We start from the raw sequence: 23333 nt of genomic DNA, 5'->3' as shown, positions 1-23333 counted from the left end.
TTTTATTTTCCTCAAGCACATAGCTAATTATGGGCAGATTCAAGAATAGACCTAGGTGCCTGACTTCCATATGATGCTTCCCCCAGCAGAAGAAAAAGAAATAACTTTGGTGCTTTTCTGCTTAAGCAAGCTTAAATGAGCCCTGAATTCACCATCATGAAATCAGTGGATGTCTGTTCATTGTGAATCTATGAACACACGTGGAAATCAGAATTATTTACTGCCTTATAATATGTCACCCAAAACTGTCCTAGAAATGACTGCAAGCATTCCACCTCCCCCTGTCAAATGGGTTATTAATATGACCTAACATTTAGCAAGTATCAATAGTGTGTGGGTGTTGCTCTAACTGTCTGAGGCTGTCAAGGGCTGGGTACACACTCGGTCTGCCTGCCTTTTTAATGTGCTTATCTCTAGGCCAAGTCTCATACACAGGGTAGGCATTATCTCTTTCATTGCTTGATTTTTACTTTTTTGAGTTTTTATTATTTTTGTTTTTAGTATTTCCTATAAATATGCCCAAATAGATTTGTAAGGCAGAACTTCTGAGACTATGTAACATATCTTCAGGCAGATAATGACTTTTACTTGTGTGAGTACTCTGTCTGCATATCAATACATTTGCTGCTGCTCAAGGAGTACTATGACTTGCAGGATGAAGTTACTTTCAAAATTATTATTTTTTATGTTTACTTTGTTGGGTCAATTCAAAGTATCTGCACTGGTGATTGAAATGCATTTTGCTTTTCAAGTTAATCAGCTTACCCAGGAGTCTGCTGCTCTAAGCGGAGCCCTAAAGATTCAATTGCTCCACCATTATTCTCCATTAAATCACAACTACAGTTTTGTAGGAATCGATATTCCATGCATCATGATAGCCTACTGTAGGAGTTTCAAAGAGCATTAAGTCCAGAGAGTCTCTGCCTTTAGGGAGTTTGCAGCCTGCTCTGGGAGATAAGATGGGAGACCAAAAGAAAACCAGCCATTTCAGGTAGTGCCTAGAAAGTTCTAGATATATGACTCAACAAGAGAAGGGATGTTGGGGAAGTAAGATAGAAATGAATGTTGGGGTCAGATAGTCCTCATCACACTTTTGATTTGAATTATAGAATACCTCTTTCCCTTTGTCTTAGTTTTCTCTGGAATCCATGAAATGGCAAACATTTCCTTGGATTTCTTTTTAAGTTTGTTGCCATCTTCTAGGAATTTTCTCTCATCTCTTCTGATGTAAGTCACCAGCATGAGCTAAAGAAATTAACTTGGGATCATATTGCAATTTGACAAATCAGAAGAATGATTTCTATTTTCTATTTGTCATGTTGAGAGTCACTGGCAATAGATCTCCTGTTCTCTTTGGATGGCAAGACTAGCTAATATACCCATTAATGATAATTAATTTTGTGCATACTGCATTCTTAGCTAAGAAAAAATGCCATCTATCCAAATGTCGTATTTTTAAACATTAGCAAAAACCTTTCCCTTGTTTGATTCTATTTTCTCTAAATTGTAGCCTCATTGTCACATAAGCAAATACAAATTATGGGTAGCATGTAAAGAGGGACTGAAATACTGTGGTTTAACTATTTGAAATGCACTAAATTCAAATGGCTAAGGAACAGGGAAATTCTTAATTAGGAACATACTGTAATAGTGATTTTTAAAATTTTAATCATCTTCATTGTTAAAGGTAATTTAAAAAAAATCCACCGCTTAGATTTTTCTCTTCACATTGACTGATTTCATTGTTGGTCATGTTTTTTCCCTGTGGTCATGATGTGTATTTTAGGATCAGAATTACTTTGAAGGTATAGTGGGTCTTAGAGAGTTTCTAGTCCAACCTTCTCATTTGGTAAATGAAAGAACATAGCCCAGAGACAAATGGGACAGAATGAGGTCACCATAAAATTAGTGGAAGGCCTGAGAGTAAATTCCAAGTGCCCTCCAAACATTAATACACTCATCAGACCAAATCCCCCTTTGACATATGCAAATAGAAACTCAAATTAGGGAGTTCCTTGCTTTGGCTCAGTGGTAACGAACCTGACCAGTATCCATGAGGATGCGGGTTAAATTCCTGGCCTTGCTTAGTGGGTTAAGTATCTGGCGTTGCTGTGAGCTGCAATGTAGGTCACAGACTTGGCTCCAATCCTGTGTTGTTGTGGCTGTGGCTGTGGTACAGGCTGGCAGCTGCAGCTCTGATTTGACCCTAGCCTGGGAACATTCATATGCTTTATGTGTGGCCCTAAAAAGCAAAAAAAAAAAAAAAAAAAAAAAAAGAAACAATTAATATGCATTACCTGGGAGTTCCTTTCATGCCTCAGGGGAAACAAATCTGAGTAGCATCCATGAGGATGCAGGTTCTATCCCTGGCCTTGTTCAGTGGATTAAGGATCCAGCATTGCCATGAGATACGGCTCGGATCTGACGTTGCTCTGGCTATGGTGTAGGCCGGCAGCTACAGCTCTAGCCTGGGACCCCTAGCCTGAGAACCTCCATATGCTGCGGGTGTGGCCCTTAAAAAAAAAAAAGGTGTTACCCTGTGATCCCACCTTTACAAACTGGAATTTCTAGGATATTTTGGACAGTGCACATATATCAATTCTATGTTATATTTCCAAGCCCCAGGGTTGTCCCTCTTCTGTAGACCATCTCTGGATGAGCTCAGGTGTGTTACTGTAAATAGCAGAAGCAAGAGGTTCTGATGATTAATATATTTCAAAATTTCCTGAATTTTTATCATGAAATAATAACATTTGTTTGATTTATTTTGAAAGTCACAGCTAACTATATTTGATCTTCTCATATGTCATTTATTGCCTATGCTGTGTTATTTAAAAATCTATAGAAACCTATGGAGATTCTTTAAAGAAGTGTCAGTAAAATTGGCTTGTTCTGTCAATCAGAGAGTTATAAGATAGGGAGGTTTGTCTTCCTGAGATGGTTTAATGCAGTCCTTCTGAAAGCAGAGAATTAGTTTAGATGAATTCAGAGACCTCATTCAAGCACTGAAATCTCTAAGTGAATCATCAAGTATGTAAATAGTTAGAACTATCGTTAATTTACAGACTTACTTGTCAACATATTCAACTAGATCTGTAGCCTTCTTGGTTGACATTTTGGCCGGAGATAATCTTACCTAAAACAGAGGTCAGGGGTTTAAAATGTATTACCAGCTACTTTATAAAGAAATCCTATACATCTTATTCTTATACAAATGTTTTAATTTAAAACAAAATATATTCTATAGATCATAGATCATCAGCTCAGTTAATCTTGCACATGCGCCATTTGCACTGCTAGAGACTAAAACCAAGTTCTGGAAGACTCTAGAGAGTTGCCTTTCATAGATTTGGTATCACAGTCAAGAAAAATTTTGTGCAAGAGTCAAAGTCATGGATTATTCTTAGATAAATTTTTAATGAAAGAGAAATGATTGTTGGCTGAGTTACTAAAGATGTCCTCATAGGAGAATTATTCCTGACATGGTGAATTCCAAGGAGAATCAGCTAATTTTCAAAAACAAAGTCAGAACCTAGAAAACTAATCTATTCAAGTAATTTTGTTTTCTAAGAAACCTGGATGTCAGATTAGTATAGTTAGTGAGAAGTAAAGGTACAGAGCACAGGTATGTACATAGCTTCTAGCATTAAACATAGCTGGCCATATGGACATTTAAATAATTCAGCAAAATAGTACTACTAGAAAGTTCTATTTACATGAAATTTCATAATTTTGCAGCATTTCTAGGAGGAAAGAGGTTACCAAATGTACTCACTATTTTGCTTATGCTGAAAATGTTTTAAAATCTAACATTCTTTTATTTTTTTAAGTTTAAAAAATAGGACACAGGAGTTCCCTGTCATGGCTCAGTGGTTAACGAATCCGACTAGGAACCACAAGGTTGCGGGTTCAGTCCCTGGCCTTGCTCAGTGGGTTGAGGATCCAATGTTGCCGTGATCTGTAGTGTAGGTTGCAGATGCGGCTTGGATCCCACGTTGCTGTGGCTCTGGCGTAGGCCAGCGGCTCCAGCTCCTATTAGACCCCTAGCCTGGGAACCTCCATATGCCTCGGGAGTGGCCCAAGAAATGGCAAAAAGACAAAAAATAAATAAATAAATAAAGATTTACCCTCATTTTAATAACCTGTCACTGAATTGGGTTCAATAGGGAGAAAATGAATTGTATTTCACCTCAGTTAAAAACTTATACACTATGACGGAAGATAATGTGAGAAAAAGTTTGTGTGTGTGTGTGTGTGTGTGTGTGTGTGTGTGTGTGTATGACTGGGTCACTTTGCTGTATAGTAGAAATTGCCAGAACACTGTAAATCATCTATAATGGAAAAAATAAAAATCATTAAAAAGACTTATACAAAACATGTTCCTAGGATATTTTTTTCTGGGTTTACATTGTTGTGTATTATATACTATAATGGTGAGCAGAATATGTTAAGACGTGATACAGAAATCATTCCTTTTACAAATGCCTTAGGAACTACCATGTTTTACTTCTTTTTTTTTTTTTTTTTGTCTTTTGTCTTTTTGTTGTTGTTCTTGTTGTTGTTGCTATTTCTTGGGCCGCTCCCGCGGCATATGGAGGTTCCCAGGCTAGGGGTTGAATCGGAGCTGTAGCCACCGGCCTACGCCAGAGCCACAGCAATGTGGGATCCGAGCCGCGTCTGCAACCTACACCACAGCTCATGGCAACGCCGGATCGTTAACCCACTGAGCAAGGGCAGGGACCAAACCCTCAACCCCATGGTTCCTAGTTGGATTCGTTAGCCACTGCGCCACGACGGGAACTCCCATGTTTTACTTCTTAATCTTGGGCAGATGAAACATAATTGGAAACCTGTCTCCTCTAATAGAACTTAAAGATAAAAAGTAAGGTATGTTTATTATCAAGGAAGCTATTATAGAACACCTGACAATAGCCAGGTTCTCCTGACCCAGCCCCCTTGGTGAGGGGGCAACCAGAAAAAGTTTGAGACTGCTCAGATGGAGCCAGGGAGCCACCGTGATTGTGCTTTAGACTCTCTCTCCCCATTGCTGAGTGGGGTCTGCAGTGGGTCTGATGTTCTCAAGCCCGCTTCCCCTAGAGAACGGACACACAGATACACTGTGCACCCAGGTGTCCATGTTATGGAAGCCATTCTAACTCCCTAGAGAATGAGATCCGTCCCCTGCCCTGTTCGTGTTTTACTCTGGATTCTGGCTGGAACAGTATTGTGCCTGGGTTCCGCACCTCCTTAATGCCAGTTCTTTCCTTCTTACCTCTCCATTGCTAATTCCTGGCCTATGGGAGACTTTGCTATTTCTTCAGTAGCTGGCTGGTCCCTAGCCTTGTAAATTTGGCACCTAGTAGTCCTTTGTGAGTACTTGTGGAATGAAAGAATATAATGAATATTGTGTGCAAGGTCAGTAGGTTACCAGCTTATTGTCTTCCTTTCTCCTTCTAAAGCGAAACAATTGGATATATATGTTTTATTTTATTTTGTTCATTTTAAAGTCTTGTTTGGAAGACTATAAATAAATAGCATCCTCTTAAAAGCACAACCATAACCCACATACTTTTTTTCTTTTTTTTTTTCTTTTTTTTTTTTTTTTTAAGGCTGCACCTGCGGCATATGGAAGTTCCTGGGCTAGGGGTGGAATTGGAGCTGCAGCTGCGGTCTACACCACAGCCATGGCAACACTGGATTGGAGCTGCATCTGCGACCTATGCTTCAGCTTGCAGCAACACAGGATCCTTAACACACTGAGCGAGGCCACAGATCGAGCCAGCCAGCATCATTCAGGCTCTCAGCCCACTGAGCCACCATGGGAACTCTCATGCTTTTAAGGTAACAAATGTTAAACCTGACAATTGAGGAAAATTTGGAAAAATATAGAAAAGTAGAAGATACAGAAAAAAATTCTCATTTATAATTCTACTATCTAGAGCAAAAGCTGTTAACCTTGTGGCACATTTATTTCCTCTTTCCTGTGCAATTTTTTAAATGTAAATTTTATTTAATGTATTTTAGACTAAATTTTCATAATTTTGCTGAGTATGAGTCAGCTATTTCATCCCTATACCTACACTCTAAAAGTAATTATATCAAAATTGTCTCACAAACAACTTCTTGATTATTATGGGACATTTTACATGTGTTAATTTTCATCAGTTTCATAACAATGCTTTATGGTATAATGGACTATAAAATACTTTCACATGCATGATGTGATTTCATTCTTGAAATAGCCCTGGAAAGTAAGAATCATTACCTTTAACTTATGGATAAAAATCGTTAACTTATATAACTGAAATCCTCCTTTTTTTTTTTTCTTTTTAGGGCCACACCCTCCACATATGGAAGTTCCCAGGCTAGGGGTTGAATTGGAGCTGCAGCTGCTGGCCTACACCACAGCCACAGCAATGCAGAATCCGAGCCACATCTGCCACCTACACCATAGCTCACGGCAAAGCCAGATCCCCCACCCACTGAGCGAGGCCGGGGATTGAACCCACATCTTCATGGATACTAGTCAGATTCATTTCTGCTGTGCCACAACGGGAACTCCCTGAAATCCCTTTTTATTGCAGAAAGAACCTAAGATGATTGTTTTTATGGGTGACGAATCTCAGGATTGGGGAAGCAAGGAACTTGCTTAAGATCATACAGATGATGGTAATAATCAGACTGAGTCCTTCCTCTGTCCTTTTGGCCTCTGTGGCTCATTCAAATGCCATATCTTTGTATGGTAGCCTAATTTGCCTATTTCACGGAAGAGGAAACAGAGCTTAAGTGCCCAAAGTCACATAGCCAACATGTGGCTCAGCTAATAGATACCAAAAATAGTGCTTGACATAGGGCTAACTTCCCGGTGCTCCTCCTGCCACAAGAGGCTGTGCCTGCTGCTCAGGTGTTCGAGAATTACAAAGCAAAGGCTGAAAACACTGCTGCTTTGAATGTTCTTTTTAATTAATGGGGAAGATATCACAAGGACATACCAATAAAAATTCTATTTAGCTATTCTCTTTTTCATATCAGAGATAACATCTACACTTTGCGTTTATCATAGTTCCTTTGAATTTTCACAAAATAAATAATCATCAATTTTTTTGTTAATTTTTAGCCCCACATGTTAAAAGTCAGTCCAGTATTCACAAAATGAGATCCTTTTCCTTCCCAGCTTGAGCTGGCAACAGTCACTTTATCAAAGCAGAACAAACAGGAAATGTGGGAGAGTGAAAAGAAAAACAACACTTCTAGGACTCCTTAGAATTCTCTAAGCAATATTAAGCTCTGAAGAAGTTGAGCAAAATATTCTATTTTTAATACGAATATGTAAAAGTACTTGCTTTCTTTTCTTGGTCACTGGCTGAGCCAGGAAGGGGGCCATCAGGTTCATCTGGCTGTTCCTCAGCAGTCAGGGAGGCACTTTTGTTTACATCTGTATCTAGGCAACCAGAATGCTGAATCAGATCAGGAACTATGGCAAGCGAATTTTTGCAGTGCGGGCAATTTTTAAATATTTTTTAATTGAGGGAAGTTGCTGTACATAACAATGAAGTTTAAGGGGAAGCTTCCGATTTGCTTTTACCCTCCTCCCACCTTAATTCTCTCCCAAGTCCCCAAGACATGTACAGTCAGCTAGAATAGCTTAGGAAATTTGTGGAGAGGCACTCATTTAGATCAAACTGTTCTAAAACAACAGGAAGTGATTTTTCACTCTACTGTGCCTGAGCCATTCAAGGGTCTTCTTTGGGATTTATTACCTTGTTTTTATGTAATAATAAATATATGTAGGATAGCAAAGTATGAGAGATTTAGAGATCTTGAATAATCCATGAGATAAATACCTGAACTCATGATGCTTGACTTCCTGACTTTATTTTTTGTCGATTGGATTTTTTGGATAGGGAGTAGAGATGTTTAAAATTTTCTCTCTCGGAAAGCCAAAGTACTAAGGAAACTTGATCGCATCCTGACTAAAGTCTTCTTGTTCCTGGGGCATCTTCCTGGCATGGCCCAGCAGCATTGTGACTGCAGGAAGGATCTGTGATGTCAATGAGGTTGGCTCTCATACTTTAGGTCTGTGGGTCCCTGGATTAGGAGCTTCAAGTGTTTTCCTTAATGTTCATTTTTGTAAAAACCACTAGGTCCTTCACCTCACTGTCTCACTGGGTGAGGAAATGGTTATTTTTATACCATTTTATACCTTTCCACTGATTTCACCTTCACAGTTTGATTAGAGACCAGTTTCCCTCAAATTAGACAAAGAAAATGAGAGGCTGCCGTACTTCCCATATTCCTCCAAGCATGAGTGAAGGCAGCTAACTCTTCTAGGCCACTAAGTGGAGTATCACAAAGAATGCAGCTAGGGCAGGTGGGTGGGTGAACTTGAGGCTCACAGAAGAAATTTGCTTCATTCGTTTGGCTTGTTTCAAAAAGATTGAATTGTTTCAGCTCTGAAATATTTTCCTGAGTTTTAAAATTATAATTTGCATATTGTTCTAATACTACTTGGCGCTTATATACAGAAATGATGTTTTCGGCTGAGTTACTTTTGAAATTATGGTACTGAGTTTGCCTTTCTCAGAGGATACGCAGGGTGTTCAGGATGCTGAATGACAAATTTTGATCCCACAGGAAAAAGCACTCCTGATTTTGCTTCAAAGTTATGTCTTCTAGTGGTAAGCTAAGCCCTTAAAACTTAGAGGTACAGTATTTCATGCTTTGCAAGCACTCTAAAATGCTCACTACACCACTCTGTCATTTTATAGAGTGCCAAGGGAGACCAGCACACCAGTGTCTGGGAGCGGGTGGCTATGGTTGCGGAGGGTTTTGGTTAGAACTCTGACCCCTCAACCTACTGGCTATTTACTTGGTTTTTTGGGGAAGGTTGGTAGATATCACTTTATTTTATTTTATTTTTTTGTCTTCATTTTTAAAAGCTTTATTGAAGTATAGTTGAGCTGCAATATTGTGATAATTTCTGCTGTACAACAAAGTGGTTCAACCACATATGTATACACACCCACTCTCAGATTCTTTTCCCACATAGATAATCACAGAACACTGGGTAGAGTTCTCTGTGCTTTACAGCAGGTTTCTGCTGGCCAATCACTCCATACACCTCAGTGTGCATATGCCAATCCCAAACCCCCAGTCCAACCTCCCCACCTGTCCTCCTTGGTAACCGTAAGTTTTTCAAAGTCTGTGAGACTGTCTCTGCTCTGCAAAAAAGTTCATTTGTATCCTCTCTTTGGATTCCACATATAAGTGCTAACATGTGATATTTGTCTTTCACCATCTGGCCAACTTCACTTAGTATGATAATTTCTAGCTCCATCCGTCTTGCTGCAAATGGTACCATTCATTCTGTTTTATGGCTAACACTTCATTGTATATATGCACCACATCTTCTTTATCCATTCCTCTGTTGAAGAACATCTAGGTTGCTTCCATGTCTCAGCCACTGCAAATAGTGCCACAATGAATACTCTGGTGCAAGCATCTCTTTGAACCACGGTTCTCCCTAGATAGATGCTCAGGAGCGGATTTGCTGGATCATTCAGCAGTTCCTTCTCTAGTTTTCTGAGGAAGCTGCACACTGTTCTCCACACTGGTCACACCAATTTATAGTCCCTCCAACAGTGTAAGAGAATTCCCCTTTCTCCACATCTTCTCCAGCATTCATTGTTTGTAGACTTTTTGATGATGACCATTCTGGCTGGTATAAGGTGGTACCTCTTAGTGGTTTTCATTTGCATTTCTCTAATAATTAGTGATGTTTAGCATCTTCTCGTGTTTTTTGGCCATCTGTATGTCTTCTTTGGAGAAATGTCCATTTAGATCTTCTGCCTACTTTTTGATTGGATCGTTTGTTGACTATTTACTTTGGACAAAATTATGTACCCTGTTCAAGCCTCAGTTTTCCCATCTGTAAGGTGAGCTAATAATATCGATCTTATAAGGTGGTTGAAAGGATTTAATGCAGTGATACAATTATAGTACTCAGCCAAGTGCCAGGCTGGGAATCCATTTTAAGAGGTAGCTATTATTAGTGATTATTTCACAAGATGGCAATTATCCAAAAATGGATAGAGTTTGTATGAGAAAGAAAAACTGGATTTGACCTTGCTAAACAACATCTTATGATTCTTTCTTTCCTTGAATTCATCCTCTGATCCTTGCAATTTGGCTAGAAAAATGGGTCCTGATAAGAAATGAAAGTCCAGCTTATTAGTTCTCTAAATGTCTGCTTGGCCTTTAATTGAACAGTGCACATAAAATACACATACCATCAAATTCTTATGTGTTTGAGAATCCTTCTTCGAAGTCAGTGAACTTTAAAGAGTCCTCCTAATCCAGGGCTACCAAGATTATAGCTTAAAGCAAAGAAGCCAATAATGTTCAAATTCTACCTTGGGAGTTCCTGTCGTGGAGCAGTGGTTAACGAATCTGACTAGGAACCATGAGTTGCAGGTTCGATCCCTGGCCTTGGTCAGTGGGTTAAGGATCCTGCATTGCCGTGAGCTGTGGTATAGGTCGCAGATGCTGCTCAGATCCTGCATTGCAGTGGCTTTGGCGTAGGCTGGCGGCTACGGCTCCGATTGGACCCCTAGCCTGGGAACCTCCATATGCCGCGAGAGCGGCCCTAGAAAAGGCAAAAAGACCAAAAAAAAAAAAAAAATTCTACCTTAAAAACTTAAAGATGATGTTGTATTCTAATATTACTTTAATTAGAGGCATAAAGTAATAATCTTGAGGTAGTAGTCAGTGAAGGGGGTTGATTAATGCTGAGGGTCAGAATTGCTACGTTGCTGTTATGCACCACACAATCCTAGGGGGCGCCATTAACAATGCAGATTTTCGTATTTGTTAGGCAAAACAAAATTTTCAATTTGTTGCCTGATAAATTTTCAAAAATCTGTCAAGAAAATATCTTATTCTCATAATGTAAGTGTAGTAGGCCAGTTTTCTGATGAGTGGACAAAGGGTCTGGAGGAAGGGGTGCCTATTTTTAACTCACAAAGCTGTCCATGGGCCAGTGGTAGCCCTGACTATGGGTGTCTGCTGAGTTCTGTGTCCTCAGCTGCAGCTTAACCAGCCTCAACCAGCCCTGGGCCATAGCAGCCAGTGGTCCTTGGCAGTATCCTCCTTACTTCCTTTTCCTTTTCTGTTCCCTCTCACCTGTTGTCCTGTATGTCCCTAGGCCATCCTTTTGGGAAAGACCTCATTGGACCTGAGGACCCCTAAGAGCCTCATACTTTTCCTTGGTCTGTTCTAATTTTACCCAGTCTAGTCTTCTAGTAATCCTTGATGTGTTTAGCACTTGACATTCAAGTTCTACCTCATAATTCTTAGGAGAAAGCCAGTGCAAGTGTGAACATACTGATTCTACAGATAAAAATACTAGGAGGTTCAGAGAAGTTAAGTGACCTCCATAAGTAAATGGTGAAACAGACTGACTAGACCCCAGATCTTCTGATCACTCCTTGGACACCATCTGTCTTGGGATGCATTACACTAAATTATGCTAAGATGTGAGTGTTTGACCTCTAAAGGGAGCCCAATGCTAAGTGGGTCCTTAATGCTCTCTGGCTCATTTCCTTAGTCCATCACTCTCCTGTTTTCCTGAATAACTCTCAGACCTTTCTCCCTGATCTCAAACTGCCATAAGAGCCTCTCTCATCCTCACTGTCAGTTGATGACCTTTCTCTTCTATTTCACCATGAAAATAGAAGCAAATAAAAGGGAATTTTGGTTAGCTCACCCTCTGCATCTGGAGGCACTTGTGCATCGTGTCTGTAAATTCTGTCTCCTCTCCTACTTCAGTGGATGAACCATCTGTGCCCTCATTCAGGTCCATCTCCCAGTTGTTTATTTATTTTTTGTCTTTTTAGCATACAGAAGTTCTGAGGCTAGGGGTCAAATCGAAGCAGTAGCTGCTGACCTACAACACAGCCAAAGTAATGCCAGATCTGAGCTGAGTCTGCAATCTACTCCACAGCTCACGGCAGTGCTAGATCCTTTAACCCACTCAGTGAGGCCAGGGATCCTCATGGATACTAGTTGTGTTCGTAACACACTGAAGCATAATGGGAACTCCCCTAGTTGTTCTTGAGTCCCATTTCCTCTCACTTATTCAAGGACCCCTCTTCCTGCTATTAGATCATTCCCATTGGCATTAAATACACATTTTTTTTTTTTTGTCTTCTCTGATGCCTTAAACACATAAACAGCCTTCATTTGCTCCTGTATATTCTTCTAGCTACCATTCCCTTTCCCCCTTTTCTGCACAGGAAAAGATCCTGAGATGCTGTTTTGCTCTTTCCAATGTCTCTCTTTGCTATGGCCTGAATTGTGTCCCCACCTCCATACCCCCAATTCATATGTTGAAGCCCTCATGCCAGATGTCACTGTTTTGGGGGATAGAGGCTTTGGGAAGTAGTTCAGGTTAAATGAAATCATGGGTGGGGTCCAAATCTGGTAGGATTTGTTGCCTTATAAGGAGAGAGAGTGATCTTGGTCTTTCTCTCCACCCCTCCCCTCCCTGCCTCTCTGCACACACACAGTGAGGAAAGTGTGAGGACACAGTGGGAATGCAGCTTTCTGCAAGACAGAAAGAGGCTTCTCACCAGGAACCAACTCTGTTGGCACCTTGATCTTGGACTTGCCAGCCTCCAGAACTGTGAGAAAGAAACTTCTGTTGTTTAAGCCACATGCCTATAGTATTCTGCTATAGCAGCATAAGCAAAGTCATGCTCGAATCACTAAAATCAGGCTTTCTGTTCCTTGCACCTTCCATTAAAATTGCTCTTGTCGGGAGTTCCTGTCATGGCTCAGTGGTAATGAACCCGAGTAGTATCCATGACGATGTGGCTTCAATCCTGTCCTCGCTCAGTGGGTTAAGGATCCAGCATTGCCGTGAGCTGTGGTGTAGATCGCAGATGCGGCTCAGATCCCGAGTTGCTGTGGCTGTGGGGTGGACTGGCAGCTGTAGCTCCATTTGGACCCCTAGCCTGGGAACTTCCAAATGCAGCAAGTGCAGCCCTAAAAAGAAATAAATAAGTAAATAAATAATAAAGTTCTTGTCAAAGTCCCTTGTGACCTCTCTGTCGCTAAATCCAGTGGTCAGTTCTCAGCCCTCCTGTCACTGACCCCATCAGCAGCATTTGAGAGAGTTAAGAGCATCTTCTACTTGAAGTTCATTCTTTACTTGTCTCCTAGGGCAACAGTTCTCCTGTGGCTCTGCTGTTCCTGTTCAGGGGTTTCTCATTTCTCTCCCTGACTCTGAGCAAGTGATCCATCATCTCAGTTTTCTCAGAGTGTTCCTGGAAGTCCCTTGTCCTGGCAACCCTCATCCCTGGGCAAACCAGGAAAATCAGTCATCCTGCCTCTGAGGGCTGCAGTGCTCAGAGATCATTCTTACATTTCTAGACTCATTACTCTGATGCTCTCACCCAGTCTCATGGTTCTAAGCTAAGGATTCCCCAAATACGTTTTCCCGCAAACCTGCCCCACAGCCAAGCTTCCCTGTTGCAGTAAAAGACAACAGGGTTTTTCTAGTTGCTCAGGCCCCAAGCCTTGGAGTTCTCCTTCACTCCTCTCTTTGTCTCATACCTTACCTGTTCATCCTGCCTTCAACATATACCCAGAATGGCTCACTTCTCACCACCTTCTCGCTGCCACACTGGTCTAAGCTACTGCTGTTTCTTCCTGGATTATTGTAGTGGCTTCCTCAAACCAGTGTCCTTTCTGCCACACCTGCTCCCTTCCTCCCCAACTAATTATCCTCAACAAAATAGCCAGTGATGATGTCAAGTTTAAGACTAATCATGAAATTCATCTGTTCAAAATCCTTCAATAATTTTTCCTTTAGAAGATGAAAACCTGTCTAGTAGCTGCAGAAGCTTTCTGAGGTCTGTAAGATGGGGTCTTCCAAGGGCTCTCTGAACTCATTCCCTTGTTGACTCTCCTCCAGCCACAAAGGCCACTTTGGTCCTCCTGGAATAGCTGGTGGGCTCTTGCCTTAGGGCCTTTCATCTTCTTACTGCATCTGCTTAAATGCACTTTCCCGGGAGTGTCCCTCTGCTTACTCCTTCGCTTCCTTCTGGTCTTTATTCAATGGTCACTTTCTTGAAGAGGCCCTCTTTGACTATCTAAAACATACGGTTTCTCTTATATGCACCCATTTCCTGTTCCTATTTCCTGCTGGACTTCCCCCGAGCATTTATCTAACTAATTTGCTTTCAGTTTTCTTACTGAGTGTTCCTCCTGCAGGAATCTAACCTCCAGGGGGCAGAAATTTTTATCCATTTTGTTTACTTTGTGCTGCAGCACCTAGAATAGTGTCTGGTACATGGTAAGTGCTCAATGAGTATGTGTTAGAGTTCCCGTCACGGCTCAGTGGAAATGAATCTGACTAGTATCCATGAGGATGCAGGTTCAATCCCTGGCCTCACTCAGTGGGTTAAGGATCCGGCATTGCCATGAGCTGCAGTGTAAGTTGCAGACTCAGCTTGGTGTTGCTGTGACTGTGATGTAGGCTGGCAGCTGCAACTCCAATTCGACCCCTAGCCTAGGAACTTCCATATGCCTTGGGTGTGACCTTAAAAAAATAGACTTTTGTCTATCTAGAAGTGTTACATAAGTGAATAAATGAAGTCCATAAAGATATATTGACAAAATTCTCAGGGGTGTCCAGAAGTACAGGTGAAGGTGGATGAACATGGCATGAATCATGGGGGAGCTGACATGAAGCTGAACCTTGCAAAATGCACCAAGTGGTGGGTCCTAAGGTCTGAGTGGCAACCCTGGGGGTCTGACTCTTCTCTTCCCCTACCCCATACCCCGAAAGCCCCGGGGACACCTCCAGGGGCTCTTACTGCCTAGGACCCTCCTGACACTTGGAAAGAGGAAAAGCCTCTCTCTCCATCACTGAGCATTTCTTGTCCTATTCCCTTCCTGACTTCTGGCCAGCTGTCTAAAGATCTCGTAAATTCAACATGGCCTTCACACCCAACAAGGGACAGTGCCTTTGTCTAGGCATTTCAAATATTAGTGTGTATAAAACTTGGCTGGAGAGCCCCTTAAAATCTACGCTTCTGGGCACCACTCCCACAAATTTCAAACAAGCTCCTTTTAACCCAGAAGGCCAAAGACCACACCCCAAACAAGTCGAAGAACAGAATTTCCAAAGGCCCTATCCCTGTAAACCTACAGGGACATACTTTTGGTTGGGGGGGCCTCTCTGGTGTTTCTAAAATTGCTGCCATGTTCCTATAAACAACTGTCTGTCTACCTGCCTGCTAGTCGCCCTATCTATCCATCAGCACCTTAGATTCCATGTTTATGTAGATTTTCTGGCGCTGTGGCGGTGCCCGGAGGAGCTTTCTCCTTTCAAAACAACTTATTCTGTAGTCCTCATTAGCATCTGCACCTCCCTCAAGGCCCAACCACATCCTGCGGGGAAGCCTCTCCTCAGGTGCCAACCGGCAATGCCCTGTCTTTCCTCCCTTGTGTTTATGCCCGACTCCTCCTCTACCTGTCAGCGAGGCTCTCTTTGTCCATTCTCTGGTTCCCTGTTACCACCTCTGTCTCCCCACCTTGGAACAAACAGCTTCTCCCCGGATACCTAATTGTAGCTAAGCTGCTGTGGCGAATCCCCACTCCCTCTGCGGTGTTTCCTCCTTCCACCTCTCACGGCCCTTTACTTGGCCTTGGCTAATACCAGCCAAATCAAGTGACTCACCAAATTAAGAAGTGCAATACATTAAAACGTAGTGACTTTGATAACTGCCCATGAAATAAGATGCCAAGGGGAAAAATACACTCTGGGGAAGTGAATTCATCTTTGTACACCATCTGCCACATGTATTCACATGTGCAAACAGAGTCCAGAACAAACAAAACAGAACAATTCAAAAAACTGACATGGCTGATACTGACAAATGTAGGGAAACTAATAGTTCAAGGACAATAACAATCAGAGTGGCAAGTTACTGTGTTGTCACCAGTTACAGGAACCATGAGTTTGTGTGGAGGCAATAAAAGCTGATTGCTCATTGGTAAATGAGTTTACAGAATCTCTGTGAGATTGGAAGCAGAAATATTTATTCCAGCTGCTTTAGTCCAAGGCTTACTTCCCTCATTGCTCTGCAAAAGTCTCTTTTGCTGCAAGGAGGTGTCTTACTCCACCAGGTGAGTAAGGCTTGTGCATCCAGCAGCCTGCCTGAAAAAACCCTCAGTTCACATCCTGGAGGGTGTCAGCTCCCCAGGCACAGGGGGTGTGGGCAGCTGTCCCACTTGCTGCTCTAATGATCTCTGAGCGCCTATTTTTGTTGTGTGGTAAGACCTGTGTCCCCAACCATCCAGCCTCACCTAAGCACCAGTGCTTCAAGGTGAACAGAAATATCTCTTTGAAAAGTATATAAATAGATTCTAATCCCCAAATCAATGAATGTATTTTTGGCCCTAGACATCCACGCATTTAGCCAAACAGCTCTAGGACAGAATTTAACATTATATATGTTTGTCTCATCTGTAGAAAGGGTAATGAAATCCATAGAGAGTTTTTTCTTGCTCTGGGAATACCTTTATGTCCCACCATTAAAATAGATGAGATTCTGTTCTATTCAAAACTTACTCTCGGGCCCATTCCTTCCGCTTACAGCCTGTATCGCCTTACGGCCAGGATGCTTGACCTTGTCAGAGTTTGGGCATCTTCCCCTTGCCCTTCTTCTAGCTTGGCTATCTTTTTAAAAATTAAAATGAAAATAATTTGGTCCAGTGTATTCCCCTCCCCTAGAAATTTGTGGTTAGCTTTTCATAGGTATAGACAAAAACCAAACCGAATTGTAACCTAAGGGGTTGGGAAAATATTTACTGGGGACCTACACTGTGCAGGGCACAGTGTGTATGTATTTAAATATTTATAGTTCAGTTAGTTCTCACAACAGTCTGATGAGTATAGGGTCTCATTTTACAGGTACAAGTTGAGGAACTTTGTCTCAAAGTCATAGAGCAGCGTGACTAAATCTATGCTCTCTCCACGTTGCCAAGCTGTTTATCTTTGAAGTCTCCATATACCTTCATCCTTTCTGCTCCCTTCTTCGTCATGGCATTTCTTCTGCCCCTTGCCAGGTCTTTTTGTGTTTTAGGTATTCAAATTCTCTGCTGAATTCATTCCATCCTTCAATCACTCCTTCACACATTTATTCTGTCAGTCATATAAGTACACAAATGTTTATTGAATAATTTCCAGGTTTCTAGGCATAGGGCAATGAGTAAAACAGAAGAAAACATTTTCTCTGATATTCCTAAAGGCAATGTACGATAAGTACACAGGCATTCAAGACGAGGTATGGTGAGTGCCATTACAGAGAAAAACAAAGGTGCCCAGCGAGAGAGCAGGTAGCAGCCTCCGGGGAGAGGAAAGGGAGAAGACTTCTTGGAAGAGGTGACACATAGGGGAGTCCTGAGGGTCTGTGGGAATTACCCCTATAAAGTGGGTGGAGTGTGTTTCTTTTTTAAAACATTTATTTTATTGAAATATAGTTGATTTATAATGTATTATTTCTACTTTCTACTGTACAGCAAAATAATTCAGTTATATGTAGATATATATTTAAAAATATTATTTTCCATCATGGTTTATCACAGGATATTGAATCTAGTTTCCTATGCTATATAGTAGGACCTTGTTGTTTATCCATCCCATATAAACTAGTTTGTGTCGACTTATCCCAAACTTCCATTCTGTCCGTTTTCCACCCTGCTCCCCCTTGGCAGCCAGAAGTCTGTTCTCTCTGTTTCTGTTTTGTACATAAGTTAATTATTGTCATATTTTATTTGAAATATTTTATTTTATTTTTTAATAGTTATTTCCACAATACAATTTTTTTTCTACTGTACAGCATGGTAACCCAGTTACACACACATACACATTCTATTTTCACACATTATCATGCTCCATCATAAGTGACTAGACATAGTTCCCAGTGCTACACACAGGATCTCAGTGCTAATCCATTCCAAAGGCAATAGTTTGTATCTATTAACCCCAAGTTCCCCAACCACCCCACCCCCTCCTGCTCCCCCTTGGGAACCACAAGTCTATTCTCCAAGTCCATGATTTTCTTTTCTGTGGAAAGGTTCATTTGTGCCTTATATTAGATTCCAGATATAAGTGATATCATCTCTCTCTCTTTCTGACTTACTTCACTCAGTATAAGAGTCTCTAGTTCCATCCATGTTGCTGCAAATGGCATTATTTTGATCTTTTTTATGGCTGAGTAGTATTCCATTGTGTATATGTGCCACATCATTATCCATGGATGATGTTTGTGTTTTGCTCAGTGTATGCCCATCCCCATGGCAAGGAGGGAAGAGTGGCAGGACCAGGGAGGGTGATCATCAGAGATGAAGCTGTTCAGGTGAGTAGAGGCCAGATCCTGAAGGGTCTTATCTCTTCATAGGCATATTAAGGAGTTTGGAATTTACCTGCAGGTGATAGAGAGTTGAATGGTCAAGTAATGTTTACCAGGTTCTTGAGCCCTGTGGATGTGCTTATATATTAGAGAAAAGCCTGAAAAGAGACTGGTAAATGTAAACACAGGCAAATATCTGCAATCTGTAATCCTGTTTCTACTCTGTTCTGAAGGAACTTTTTTAAAAAATTAAGACACTAAGTCAATAATGTAAAAATATTATAAAATCTTTATTTCTTCTGGAAAACTCTGTTGTAATTTTTTTGTTTGTGTGTTTAAGAGTGGCCATTTAAACTATTTGGGAACTTGGGACCCTGATATCATATTATTGCCAAAGCATTTCTTGGTTAAATTTGGAGTAATTCCTATTAATTGCATGGTGATTTTATTTTTGTAATATGAAAAATATCCATAAACTTGATAAATTGATAAACTTATTTGTTTAAAACAAAAGAGACAAAAAAATAACTTTGAGTAATTATTCTGGAAGAATTGGGATGTCTAAAATTATTTTTATGTTAAATATTCAATATCATTTATATATGTACACATATAATTTTACATAAATGCATAAATGTGATGTATTATAGAAGTATCATAAATGATTAAATTCTGAAGATGTAAAAATATATACCAAGCATACAGAAGGGAATTCTTATATAATCATCCTTTCTGTAATTATTATTGAAATAATCATTACACACATTTCAAAGTGTTTTGGCCTTTTCCTGTGAACATATATCTATATTTGTATGTGTGTATATATATGTGTGTGTGCTTGTGTGTATGTGTACTGGAGATCATATTATGCATATGCTTTTATTTTATTTTATTTATTTTATTTTTTGTCTTTTGTCTTTTTAGGGCCACCCCTGAAGCATATGGAGATTCCCAGGCTAGGGGTCAAATTGGAGCCATAGCTGCTGGCCTATGCCACAGCCATAGGAACATGGGATCCGAGCTGTGTCTGCACCCTACACCACAGCTCATGACAATGCTAGATCCTCAACCCACTGAGCAAGGCCAGGGATCGAACCTGAGTCCTCATAGATGCTAGTCAGATTTGTTTCTGCTGAGCCGCGCTGGGAACTCTGTATATGATTTTATATCCTAACTTTTCCATTTAGTCTTAATGATGAGCTATATTTTGACATTTTCCCTGTTATTACATATTTTTTGAAAATAGGGTTTTAATAATGGGCTAAGCATAATTCCATATAACTCCTTTTTTGTTTTTGGACATTTAGATGTGGAAATAATACTGTGATAATATTTTGTACAAAATCATCTCTTATACCTCTGATTGCTGTCTAAGGAAATAATGGATCAAAGGGTGGGAATATCTGTGAGGATCTTGATACACACTGCCAAACTGCCCTGAAAAAAATTATATTTTTGCAAGGCAAATTGAAAGTACCTAACAGGAGACATACAACTTCTATACCGTAATACAGAATTTGTACATATTAAAATATATTCTAGGGAACTATCCCAAAATACAGACAAAGACATATCAACATGTTCACCATAGTGTTAAAATAACTAAGAATAGGTTGTCTTAATTGTCCAACACTAGGGAAATGCTGACTATTATTCTGTAGGACTTAATTATGGCAACCATTAAAAATGTTTATTAAAAAATAAAAATCGTGATATAAACATAAAAAATTTATTGAAATGATTACTTATATAAAACGTATACACTGCAATGTTAAGTGGAACACTGGGATACGAAATGTTATATAAGTTTGATTTCAGCTGTATTAACAATTCCAAGAGGAATTTATCAGAGCTTTTTGACAGTTTTGTGGAGGTAGGATTATGGATAATTTTCCCCCTTCTTTCAAGTTTACTCTATTTTTATTAATATGAATTGTTTTTACACTTTAAAAAGGACTAAGATAATTCTTCCTTTGTTGAGGAATTATGTTTTTTCCCTCCAGATTTCCTCACCAATGTTAGTTTCGGGATAAAATTTCAGCTGTATTTTCACTTTCTAATGGTGTGCACCAGGTTTTACATTTTGTTAAGAAGTCCTACTAGAAATCATAAATTTCCAGGCTGCAGGCTGCTTTGAAGTGAGCAGGCTGATTCCAGAAGCTTTCACAGATTCCACCCAATAGAGACGGGTGTGGGGTTTAAAATCAGGAATTCTGGTTGGGTTCCTAAAGTGCCCAATACCGCATCTCTTAGAAAGCAGCAGTAAAGAATATTCATGTCTGATCTGTTATTGATCCCACAAGAAGCAGGCAGGCAAGCACTTTTGGAGCAGAATGTTTAGCTTTAGGCTGAGAAAGCACTTTTCACTCTGGGTCTCAGACCCAATTTGTATCCATCCCATCAATAATCTGTTTTAGACCTGTGTGTGTGTGTTTAAGATGGAAGAGAGAATTATTTGATGTGACATAAAACAAGAAATGTCTTAAAGAAGATTCACAAGGAGACTTTTAACGTTTGGGGGAAAAACCAAGCTGTCTCTGTAGTTATTTCTTTTTTTTTTTTTTTTTTTTTTTTTTGCTATTTCTTTGGGCCGCTTCTGCGGCATATGGAGGTTCCCAGGCTAGGGGTCGAATCGGAGCTGTAGCCGCCGGTCCATGCCAGAGCCACAGCAACGCATGATCTGAGCCGCGTCTGCAACCCACAGCACAGCTCACGGCAACGCCGGATCGTTAACCCACTGAGCAAGCACAGGGACCGAACCCGCAACCTCATGGTTCCTAGTCGGATTCGTTAACCACTGCGCCACGACGGGAACTCCTGTAGTTATTTTTTAATTTTGATTTTTGAGCTGTGCCCATGGCATGTGGAAATTCTGGGCCAGGGATCAAACCCACACCACAGCAGTGACCCAGTCAACTGCAGTGACACCAGATCCTTTACCTGCTTCAGCACAAGGGATCTCCTATAGTTATTTTTTATATTTTAAATTCAATTTCCATATACATACATACACGGCTTTACAACATAAATACACAAATCTAATGTATTTTTCAAATGAATTCTTTTTCTCTTTCCATTTTTGCTTTTTCCTTCTCTCAACCTGCTCACCCATGTTAACTCCTACCATGTAGGCTTAGTAGGAGAACTTTATATCCTCAGAATATGTCAAGTAGATTAAAACACCACTTTCCAACTCAGATTTTTGGGGGAATGTTAACCTTCAAATGTTAGCCAGGTCTGAAAGCTCTGTGGCAGCGGCTTCTCATTAGTAGCTAGTCTGTGCTAAAACTATACTTGGAGAAGTGTTATCTGATTTTATGTAAAGAACTGAGATCTGAATGTTGTTTCTGGCAAGTGAATCGATTCTTTTTTTATGCTACCTCAACTTAAAAATGTTCAAATAGAAATTTTAAGACAAAAAATAAAAAATACTTTTAGTGGGCATTTACAAGGAAGGGTACAAGGAAACTTTCTGGAATGGTTGAAATTTTCCATATCTTGACTGTGCTGATTTTGTAGGTATGTAGCATCCATCAAACTATATTAAATTGTATGCTTAAAATGATTGTGTTTTTTAGGGTTCCTTTCGTGGCTCAGTGGTTAATGAACCCAACTAGTATCCATGAGGATGCAGGTTCGATCTCTGGCCTTGCTCAGTGGGTTAAGGATCTGGTGTTGCCATGAGCTGTGGTGCAGGTTGTAGACATGGCTCAGATCTGTTGCTGTGGCTGTGGCTTAGGCTGGCTACTGCTCTGATTTGTCCCCAAGCCTGGGAACCTCCATTTGCCATGGGTTCAGCCCCAAAAAGACAAGAAAAATGTGTTTTTAAATTAAGTTGTACTTGACACACATATAATATTAGTCTCAGGTATACAATATAGTGATTTGACATTTTTATACATTATGAAATAATTACCACAGTAAGTCCAGTTACCATCTGCCACCATACAAAGTTGTTACAATATTATTGACTATATTCTAAAATGGGTGCATTTAGAATAGGTAAACTATACACAAATAATGTTTATAAGACAAAAGGACTTCTGTTTAAATTTTGAGTTTTCAGAATTTTCCCAGAAGACATTGTTGCTTACCACTAAGTCCTCCCCCCTCCCCCCATCTTTGATGACATGTGGATTTCAGATGATGTATTCTCTGGGGCATTTTACGGACTAGGAAGTGGTGGAGAAGTAAAAGTGGGTTGGCAGGTAATGGGGCATCATTCCAGGAAATGTCATCAGAGTTGTTGGCAGAAGCTGAGATCAGCTTTGTTCTTCCCCAAGCACCTCCCAGATGTTGGTAAGAGATGTAGAAGGAAGAAGTTCTTGATTTGATGTCATGGAGACAGAGTCCGATTCTCTGTCAATATTTTTCTCCTTCTTCTCCGTTTCCCATGACTGTATCAAACATAGATCAGGCAGAACAATAGGTACTAAACAAATGTGTTTATTTCTGAACCAGGCAACTCTCCAACTGCTTATGGTCCCTCTAAAGGCAATTTGGGGCTGAACTTTTTTTTTTTTTTTTTAAATTTTCCCACTGTATAGCAAGGGGGTCAGGTTATCCTTACATGTGTACATTACAATTACAGTTTTTCCCCCACCCTTTCTTCTGTTGCAACATGAGTATCTAGACATAGTTCTCAATGCTATTCAGCAGGATCTCCTTATAAATCTATTCTAAGTTGTGTCTGATAAGCCCAAACTCCCGATCCCTCCCACTCCCTCCCCCTCCCATCAGGCAACCACAAGTCTCTTCTCCAAGTCCATGATTTTCTTTTCTGAGGGGATGTTCATTTGTGCTGGATATTAGATTCCAGTTATAAGTGATATCATATGGTATTTGTCTTTGTCTTTCTGGCTGAACTTTATCATAGCTTTATTCTATTTTTTTAATCATGGCGTTAAATAA

The 23333-nt window shown here is 40.3% G+C and overlaps 1 protein-coding gene across 1 annotated transcript in view; it reads right to left on the bottom strand.

Moving 5' to 3' along the window:
• The window catches only part of FAM81B (family with sequence similarity 81 member B), a 60727-nt gene extending 48867 nt beyond the window's left edge, over positions 1 to 11860 (bottom strand). Inside the window, exons 1-3 of the mRNA XM_021085152.1 lie at positions 11765 to 11860; positions 7344 to 7457; positions 3072 to 3136 (exon numbers count right to left, since the gene is read on the bottom strand). Of these exons, the coding sequence (XP_020940811.1) occupies positions 3072 to 3136; positions 7344 to 7457; positions 11765 to 11860 (275 nt within the window). The remainder of the gene's footprint in view (positions 1 to 3071; positions 3137 to 7343; positions 7458 to 11764) is intronic.

The sequence above is a fragment of the Sus scrofa genome, chromosome 2 (assembly GCF_000003025.6).
Source record: "Sus scrofa isolate TJ Tabasco breed Duroc chromosome 2, Sscrofa11.1, whole genome shotgun sequence".
NCBI classification, from domain to species: Eukaryota; Metazoa; Chordata; class Mammalia; order Artiodactyla; family Suidae; genus Sus; species Sus scrofa.
Note: the sequence above shows the minus strand (reverse complement) of the source record. Positions and strands in the feature narration are given on the sequence as shown.